The sequence below is a fragment of the Rhincodon typus genome, chromosome 2 (assembly GCF_021869965.1).
Source record: "Rhincodon typus isolate 14 chromosome 2, sRhiTyp1.1, whole genome shotgun sequence".
NCBI classification, from domain to species: domain Eukaryota; kingdom Metazoa; phylum Chordata; class Chondrichthyes; order Orectolobiformes; family Rhincodontidae; genus Rhincodon; species Rhincodon typus.
Window position 1 is genome coordinate 92158425 of NC_063333.1, and position 9913 is coordinate 92168337.

Genomic DNA, 9913 nt, shown 5'->3' on the forward strand with positions numbered 1-9913 from the left:
ACAACAGTAGTACATCAGAAGCCAAAAGAACTAAAAAAAAAAAACTTACTGTTGACCTCCTGAGTCTCATACCAAGCGTGACACAATTACAGTGCCAGGACTCAGACTCCAGTCCAATCAGGAGTCAAGGAAGGCACATTTTAAACAGAAAAAAGGTCAACAAAAGAAAAGCAAAGCAAAAAAAAAGGGAAAAAACAAGAAAAAGTCATGATAGAGATGCAGGCACAAATACCTGCTTCAAACTGCAACCCAAATAGTTTACAAAAAGTAAGCAAATTTCCATGATGCAAGTACAGGTAAGAAAACGTTTCAGAAGTCAAAACATGAAATTTTAAGCCAATTCTGGGAATAGCTGTAAAACATACTAACAAAGACGTTATTTCAATAATCAACAAAATAGTTTTAGCACAATGAACAACATATTTTTGTTTGTAAGCACAAATCATTAATTTTTATTCTTGGTATGATCCAAAGTAACAAATATCATCTAACTCCTACAATGAGTCACAGCAGCAAAAAAAGTGTAATAAAAGTATCGCTACGCTTGCATTTTGTGAATGCATTTAAACTTTATTTACATGAATTCTATTCAAATAATGAAATAAGTTTCTGTCTTTATCCTAGTGTATTTTTGAAAACGAATTACAAAAAAGTACTTTGTTAGATACAAAAAAGTTAAAATTTGAAGAAAGATAAAAATTAATTTGTTCCTCCCATTGTCAAATCTCTAAAGATGATCAAATGAAAACACTTCAAAATCTCAAAGTTATCCAAACCTAAATGACTACAATAGTTCCAAGTCACATGATCCAAAAATCAATAATTGCAAAATACCATAATGATTTTTAACCTAACCTACCATTAAAACAAAACTATCCAAATTTTCTTTAATTTAACATGTGGGGAAATTCCTTCCAACTATTGTGTGCTCTGTCCCACTTAATTTCTGATATCCATTACTTGATCATGACACAAAATGTATGCAAATGTCACAGCTAGAAAGGTAGTTACAAGCAATGTGTTCCATGATGCTACCAGCAGCAAATCAGAGGAAACTGAGCTTTAAAGTGCCACAGCATTATAAATTGCAACATACAATTTAGCATTGTGTTGCTGTATAGTAATTAGAGTCATTTGGGGTTCCGTCAGAAAAACAAGAGTCAATTAATGAGTGACTGAACTGAGAATCTGGGCAAGATCAATTAATAAATTGTATTTAGCAAGCAAAATTAAAACATTAAAGGAAATTTTTCGTTTATTCTGTAATGAAGCATGTTTTTTTTTGCAATGTATACCAGGATTTACATCAGAGGTTGCTTAGCAAATTAGACCACATTCCTTTCTCTTACAAAGAAAGAGGTTTAATTATCCAAACTGGGAGTCTTTCCAAATATGGACTGTTAACAAATGGACCGAGTAACAGGAAACAGTGGCCAATGGCTATTTTTCCAACTGGAGGAAGGATTTTAGTGGAGTTTTCCGAAGTTAATGTTGGAGTTCTTGCTCTTTCCAATATGCACTAATGACATGCAGAGGACAATTTTAACATTTGCAGATGATATCAAACCCAGAAGCACTGTGAACTGAGAGGATGACAGAATAAAAGGAAAAAGGACATAGGCCAGTTGTGAAATGAGCAGACAAGCAGAAGAAATTTAACATAAAGAGGTGACGGGGGTTCATTTTGGTAAGAGGAACGCAGCGACACAAAAGAAAATGAACAGTTCTCAAAAAGGTTCCCGAGGGATCTGGATGCATACCTGCATAAAAATTACCAAAGATAGCAGAATAGGTTGAAGTAGCACTTAAAGTATACAGCATGCAAGCGATTTTAATAAGTGCATGGTGTATGAAAATCAAGGATGTGACATCAGAACTTAAACAGAACACTGCGTTGACCTCAACCAGAGTTCTGACAATCGCACTTTAAGAGGGATTAGAGAGGTGCAGAAAAGATTCACGAGAATATTTCAAAGGACGATGAACTTCAGTTACATAATTAGATTGAAGAAATTAGGCTGTTCTTGGAAAGTTGAAAAGAGTTTGAAAGAGATATCCAAACTCACAAGAGGACATAGACAGTAGACAGGAAAAACTGGAAGGATCAAGAACCAGATGGCAAAGATTTAAAGATTGCTGGCCAAAGAAGCAATGGCAACACAAGGATTTTTTATAAATGAAATCACAGCTGATCTGGTTATGATCTCAACTCCACTTGTTTGTCTGCCCCTTCCCCCACCGCCCCATAACCCTAGACTCAAGAAGTTATCCAACTCTATCTTGAATAAATTCAATAACCGAGTCTCCATAGTTTTCTGTAGAAGACTTCAAAAACTTTTCAAACATACTGGAATCAAGAAGTGAATGGGAGGGAGGAACTTAAAAAAACAAAAACCACCAAGGAAAAAGGTGCTCAGAAAAGTATTAGACCAGAGACTTCACAACTCTGAAGGACCACGCAGCCTGCACCCGAGAGCTTCGAACACAATGGTTACAGAGATAGCGGTTGCATTGGTTAGAATCTTCAAAATTCCTTGGATTTTGGAGAAGTCCAGTGGAAAATAATTAATGTAAACTTTTACTCAAGACAGACACTAAACATAAAACTTGTCGTCCATGGCAGATCTGGTCATCTACATGAGTCAACTGACTCTCAAACTTCCTTATCAAAATCTAGAAAGTGCATGATCTCCCAAACTCTCCAGTCAAAGTGTCCAAGGACGTCATTCAGGCAGAATTAACAATGACACACAGGGATTTATTTTACTAACAACTCACCAATGTTTCATATTCATGCAATAGCCGATGAAATGAAATACAGCTCATAAGGAAATAGAGATAGTAGGAACTGCAGATGCTGGAGAATCTGAGACAACAAGGTGCAGGGCTGGATGAACACAGCAGGCCAAGCAGCATCAGAAGCACCAAGGAGCAGAAAGGCTGACGTTTCGGGCCTAGACCCTTCATCAGAAAAGGAGGAGGGGAAGGGGGTTCTGAAATAAATAGGGAGAGAGTGGGAGGCGGATAGAAGATGGATAGAGGAGAGGATAGGTGGAGAGGAAACAAACAGGTCAAAGAGGCGGGGATGGCGCCAGTAAAGGTGAGTGTAGGTGGGGAGTTAGGGAGGGGATAGGTCAGTCCAGGGAGGACGGACAGGTCAAGGGGGTGGGATGAGGTTATTCGGTAGGAGTTGGGGGTGTGGCTTGAGGTGGGAGGAGGGGATAGGTGGGAGGAAGAACAGGTTAGGGAGGCGGGGACGAGCTGGACTGGTTTTGGGATGCGGTAGGGGGAGGGGAGATTTTGAAGCTTGTGAAATCCACATTGATACCATTGGGCTGCAGGGTTCCCAAGCGGAATATGAGTTGCTGTTCCTGCAACCTTTGGGTGGCATCGTTGTGGCACTGCAGGAGGCCCAGGATGGACATGTCGTCTGCGGAAAGGGAGGGGGAGTTGAAATGGTTTGCGACTGGGAGGTGCAGTTGTTTATTGCGAACCGAGCGTAGGTGTTCTGCAAAGCGGTCCCTGAGCCTCCGCTTGGTTTCCCGGATGTAGAGGAAGCCACACCGGGTACAGTGGATGCAGTATACCACATTGGCAGATGTGCAGGTGAACATCTGCTTGATGTGTAAAGTCTTCTTGGGGCCTGGGATGGGGGTGAGGGAGGAGGTATGGGGGCAGGTGTAGCACTTCCTGCGGTTGCAGGCAAAAGTGCTGGGTGTGGTGGAGCTGGAGGGGAGTGTGGAGCGGACAAGGGAGTCATGGAGAGAATGGTCCCTCCGGAAAGCAGATAAGGGTGGGGAGGGAAAGATGTCTTTGGTGGTGGGGTCGGATTGCAGATGCCGGAAGTGTCGGAGGATGATGCGTTGGATCCGGAGGTTGGTGGGGTGGTACGTGAGGACGAGGGGGATTCTTTTTTGGTTCTTATTGCGTGGACGGGGTGTGAGGGATGAGTTGCGGGAGATATGGGAAACATGGTCGAGGACACCCTCAACCGCTTGGGGGGTGGGGGGGGGGGGGCGGAGTTACGGTCCTTGAAAAACGAGGACATCTGAGATGTACGGGAGTGGAATGCCTCATCTTGGGAGCAGATGAGGCGGAGGCGAAGGAATTGGGAATAGGGGATAGCATTTTTGCAGGAAGGTGAGTGGGAGGAGGAGTATTCTAGGTAGCTGTGGGAGTCGGTGGGCTTGAAATGAATATCGGTTTCTAGGGTGGTTGCCCGATATGGAGACAGAGAGGTCCAGGAAGGGGAGAGAGGTATTAGAGATGGTCCAGGTAAACTTAAGGTTGGGGTGGAAGGTGTTGGTGAAGTGGATGAACTGTTCGAGCTCCTCGTGGGAGCACGAGGCGGCGCCGATACAGTCATCAATGTAACGGAGGAAGAGCTGGTGTTTAGGGCCGGTGTAGGTACGGAAGAGGGATTGTTCCACGTAACCTACAAAGAGGCAGGCGTAGTTTGGGCCCATGCGGGTACCCATGGCCACCCACTTTGTCTGTAGGAAGTGGGAGGAATTGAAAGAGAAGTTGTTGAGGGTGAGGACAAGTTTGGCTAAGTGGATGAGGGTGTCAGTGGAGGGGGACTGGTCGGGCCTGCGGGACAGGAAGAAGTGGAGGGCCTTTCGGCCATCTGCATGGGGAATGCAGGTGTAGAGGGACTGGACGTCCATGGTAAAGATGAGGTGTTGGGGACCGGGGAATTGGAAGTTCTGGAGGAGGTGGAAAGCGTGGGTGGTGTCACGGACATAGGTAGGGAGTTCCTGGACCAAGGGGGAGAAAATGGAGTCCAGATAGTTGGAAATCAGTTCGGTGGAGCAGGAGCAGGCGGAGACAATGGGTCGACCAGGGCATTCAGGTTTGTGGATTTTGGGAAGGAGAAAGAAGTGAGCAGTGCGGGGTTGGGCAACGATGAGGTTGGAGGCAGTGGATGAGAGGTCACCTGAGGTGATGAGGTTGTGGATGGTTTGGGAGATGATGGTTTGGTGCTCAGGGGTGGGGTCATGATCAAGGGGGCGGTAGGAGGTGGTGTCGGAGAGTTGGCGTCTGGCCTCGGCAATGTAGAGGTCAGTGCGCCATACTACAACTGTGCCTCCCTTGTCCGCGGGTTTTATGGTGAGGTTGGGATTGGAGCGGAGGGAGCGAAGGGCTGCACGTTCTGCGGGGGAGAGGCTGGAGTGGGTGAGAGGGGTGGAGAGGTTGAGGCGATTGATGTCTCGACGGCAGTTGGAGATGAAGAGGTCAAGGGAGGGTCGGAGGCCTTGGGGTGGTGTCCAGGAGGAGGGGGTGTGTTGGAAGCGGGAGAAGGGGTCAGTAGAGGGAGGGTTAGGTTCACGGTTGAAGAAGTAAGCGTGGAGGCGGAGGCGACGGAAAAACTGCTCTATGTCCAAGCGTGAGCGGTATTCGTTGATCTGTGGGTGGAGGGGGACAAAGGTGAGCCCTTTACTGAGGACTTCGTTGATCTGTGGGTGGAGGGGGACAAAGGTGAGCCCTTTACTGAGGACTGACCGTTCGTCATCAGTAAGGGGGAGGTCTGGGGGGATGGTGAAGACTCGGCAGGGCTGGGTGCTATTGTCCCCTCTGGAGCTGCTGGCTGTGGGTGGAGCGACGTCGGCGGCGAGCGGAGTTGTACCCGCGTCGGTGATGGGTGGAGCGGCGTCGGCAGTGGGGGGAGTGGGGTAGGTGGCAGCAGTAGCAGTAATGGTAGTCGTGACTTCAGTGTCGGTGGTGTTGGTCTCAGAAATGGAGGCGGCGGCAACGGCAGCGATGGTGTTCGCTGTCCCGGAAGTGGGGAACCCGGCGGTGGCGGATGTGATGTCATCTGTGGGTTCTCCGACAGTGGCCTCATGGCCAATGGCGGCGGGCACATTGTGGGGAAGGTCCTGGTTATGGCTGGGGATTTGGGGGATGGAGAAAGCCCGTTTTGGGTGGTAGGCACCAGTAAGTTTACTGTACTTACGGTTTTTAGTGTCCAATAAAGCTGAGTAGAATTGTGAGTTAAGGTTGTGGATCCTACGAAGAATAAAAAACAGGAGAGGTCCTTTGCAGGTCTGGGAGAGGGAGGCTCTGAGCTGGGGTAGGCTTGATTGTAGTGCCTGGAAATGCCAGTGCATTGCTGCAAGTGTGTGTTTCAGGAGTCACAGAGAGAAACGCTTCTGAAGGATCTCAATGCCATGAGTGTAGATATTATCACGGTTGGGGCCAAATTGGGAAGGCTTGAATGTGGATTGTAGTCCATTGGGGATGATCTGGTCCCGTAGGCAGGAGCTAAGAAAGGTGATGCAGAACACCTCCGCTCGGTTCGCAATAAACAACTGCACCTCCCAGTCGCGAACCATTTCAACTCCCCCTCCCATTCCTCAGACGACATGTCCATCCTGGGTCTCCTGCAGTGCCACAACGATGCCACCCGAAGGTTGCAGGAACAGCAACTCATATTCCGCTTGGGAACCCTGCAGCCCAATGGTATCAATGTGGATTTCACAAGCTTCAAAATCTCCCCTCCCCCTACCGCATCCCAAAACCAGTCCAGCTCGTCCCAGCCTCCCTAACCTGTTCTTCCTCCCACCTATCCCCTCCTCCCCCGTCAAGCGCACCCCCATCTCCTACCGACTAACCTCATCCCACCCCCTTGACCTGTCCGTCCTCCCTGGACTGACCTATCCCCTCCCTAACTCCCCACCTACACTCACCTTTACTGGCTCCATCCCCGCCTCTTTGACCTGTCTGTTTCCTCTCCACCTATCCTCTCCATCTTCTATCTGCCTCCCACTCTCTCCCTATTTATTTCAGAACTCCCTTTTCTGATGAAGGGTCTAGGCCCGAAACGTCAGCCTTTCTGCTCCTACGATGCTGCTTGGCCTGCTGTGTTCATCCAGCCCTGCACCTTGTTGTCTCATGAGGAAATAGACTATCTTTGAGATCAAACTCTGATTAAAAGTAGCTTCAATATTATAGAAACATTTAACAATGAAAAAGTTTCAGTACTTCTATATAATTACTTTTTTCACTGTCTAAGTAAGTACCTTGCTGAAGTCCACTGTGCTGTTTTCTCTACTTGCACTATTACCCATTGTTTTTTCAATGCTCTTAGTCTCCAAGATACCTGGTGCAGATTGGGGAGATGCTAGAAGTCCTGTTATATTAAGATATATGAAGAAGAACATTTAGCAAAGTTTACATTAAATGTATATACATATATCTGAACTTGTCACAAACCAAACCATGTTAGAAATGTGTTGCAGCAATCTGTAGAATATATGTGTTTGTTAAAAAGTGATTAATGGCAGTATAAAGTGATTCACTTTATAGTGAATCAACAAAGATAGTTTGGTGCTTGTCGCAAATGTGTTGTATTATCTCAATGTATAAGCCATTCCAGTTCTTTTCTCTCCCTTGAGTGCCATTCATTAATATAAAAATTTGTACAAGAGTTAACAATAAGCTGAGATATAAGGCCGTATATAAAACAAAATCAGGTTTCAAACTGAAGTACAAAAAGAGTTCATCGCTTATTTGTACATTTGCAGGAGAAATACATGAGAAATGAAAGTCAGGAAATGACAGAATCGTCTACTCGCATATCGACATGAGGTTCAACAGCAACCTATCCACCTATCAATTTTCAATCCAGGTGAATATACCATCTTTGGAGACCTGATCACCTTCAGACACCTCAATTTAAAAGAATTTTAGTCACTGCCAATGGATGTTATATATAATTGGAAGCTGTTGACTAGTATTTATAGACATATTTAAAGAATTATGACAAAATTGAGATTTGGTCTATTGTAATAAAAATAGCATTGACTGTTACTGCCTTTTCAAATAATTAAGTGCTTACCTACTTCCTTACTGTAAGAGCTCCAGGCCACCTGGCCCAAATCATCTACTATGAGAAAACTATACTGTAGGTCAACATACAAAATCAAGAACTAATAGTGCTGTGGAAAAGAAGGTAATGCAATAGTCATTGGAGATTTTATGAACCAAATGGACGAAGGTAACCTGAAGGATGAGTTCATAGAATGCATTTGGGAGAATTTAAGACTGTTCTGGAACAACTCATGATTTAGTTAAGTCAGGCTCTGCAAGGTCTACAGCGACAGGGTTATACAATGACCTCCCGAAGCATCCTCTTAGTACATGATAACATGAGAGTGTTTCACATTCATTTTGACAGCAAGAAATTTGGTTTTGAAACTAGTATCTTAAAATATAGGCAATTACAAGGGTCTATAAAAGGAAGTTACTGCAGAGATACAGGATGCTGAGATGGTAGACACATTCGTTATATTCTTCCAAAATTCCATGGATTATAGAAAAATCCTACCAGATTTGAAAGCTACGAATGTAACACCTCTGTCAAGAGAAGATGAGAGCTAGGAAGCAGCAAATGATAAACAAATGTAGATCATTGGAAAAATGCTAGAAGCCATTAAAGAAGGAAGGTAGTAACAGGATATTTTAAAAAATCTTAATACAGAGTCTGGTACAGTCAGAAAGGGAAAACATGTTTAATAAATCTATTAGAGCTTTTTCAGGATGTAAGCAGGTTAGCTAAAAAAAAAAGGGAAAATTAGAAGATGTAGATTATCTGGATTTTCAAAAGCCATTTGACAAGGTGCCAGATAAGAAAGGTTACTGTACAAGAGAAGATCTCATGTTTTGGAAATATATATTAGCATGGATAAGGAACTGGCTAACAGGAGATGGAGTAGGGTTTAAAAAAGATCAGATTGGCACATGATCACAAGGGGAGTGTTGCAAGAATCAATGCAAGACCCTCAACAGTTTATAATCTACATCAGTAACCTGGAAGGTATCAGTTGTGTTGCAGTCCAATTTGCTGATACAAAGATAGGTAGGGAAGCAAATTGTAAAGATAAAGATATAGTAAGAATCTGAATGATTATTGATAAGTCAAGTGAGTCAGCAGGAATGAGTTTTTCCACATTAGCAAGAATTCAAAAGCAGTTTTATTTAAACAGAGAATACCATAGAATGCTACAGTAGAGAGGGATCTGAATATCCTTTCATATGAATCACAAGATAGCCTGCACATACAGAACATAATTAAGCAGAGAAATTGAATGTTCCCCCTTTATTGCAAGGAGGATGAAGTAACAAAGTCTTCCTGCAGCCACACAAAGCATTGTGAAACCACATGTAGAGTACTGCTTACAATTTTGTTTCCATATGGGAAATATTTGTGTTAGAAGTAGTTCATAGAACAGTCACTAGGTTGATTCCAGAGAAGGAATTTTGAAGATGTTTTCTTATGACAAAAAGTCAAACAGTTGGGCCTTTTCTTCTAACATAAATAAATTGGATAGTAAGGGGTCTTAATTGAGCAGATGCTGAGAGGATATTTCCCCAGCAAACCAGCCATCATCTTACTGAGCAGTGAAGCAGGCTCAAAAGGGCCAAATAGACTACAGGAGATCAGTCCTCCTAAATAGAAATAGATGACATCATTTTACACATGAATATTGGATAAGTCAGTCATTTGACTTTCTTTACTTTGGTACAGGTTACTTCAGAATGAAGCTGTCGCAGAGCTGTCTCAACTCCAAATACATGCAGCACAGTCCCATATATCAATCAACAGGATAAGTATGCTTCCAATTCACCCTACCATTAGAACATTGCTCAATGTTGCAAATATTTGCCTTTAGTTAAGAAGTAACATCAAACATGAAACCAGATTTAAATGTGCTAGTGTGCAAGTAAAGTGAAGTGATGAAAAATCGACACAAGAAGCAGGACTTGAAATTTTCTGTGAACAAGGTAATGATAAATTTCTTTGCTTTTGGATGATCCAACTATTGTTAACTAAGCAATATCATATTTCCAGTCATGCACTGCCACACACATTGAAGTCGACAACAATTTTTACCTACTAATTAAAAACTCCTAC

General features: G+C 43.7%; 1 protein-coding gene across 1 annotated transcript in view; it reads right to left on the reverse strand.

The window, feature by feature from the left end:
* Window positions 1–7711, reverse strand: part of LOC109920618 (sodium bicarbonate cotransporter 3-like) — an 80428-nt gene extending 72717 nt beyond the window's left edge. The window contains exons 1-2 of the mRNA XM_048608541.1: window positions 7020–7711; window positions 50–106 (exon numbers count right to left, since the gene is read on the reverse strand). Of these exons, the coding sequence (XP_048464498.1) occupies window positions 50–106; window positions 7020–7160 (198 nt within the window). The 5' untranslated portion in view covers window positions 7161–7711. The remainder of the gene's footprint in view (window positions 1–49; window positions 107–7019) is intronic.
* Between the last annotated feature and the right edge of the window lie 2202 nt (window positions 7712–9913).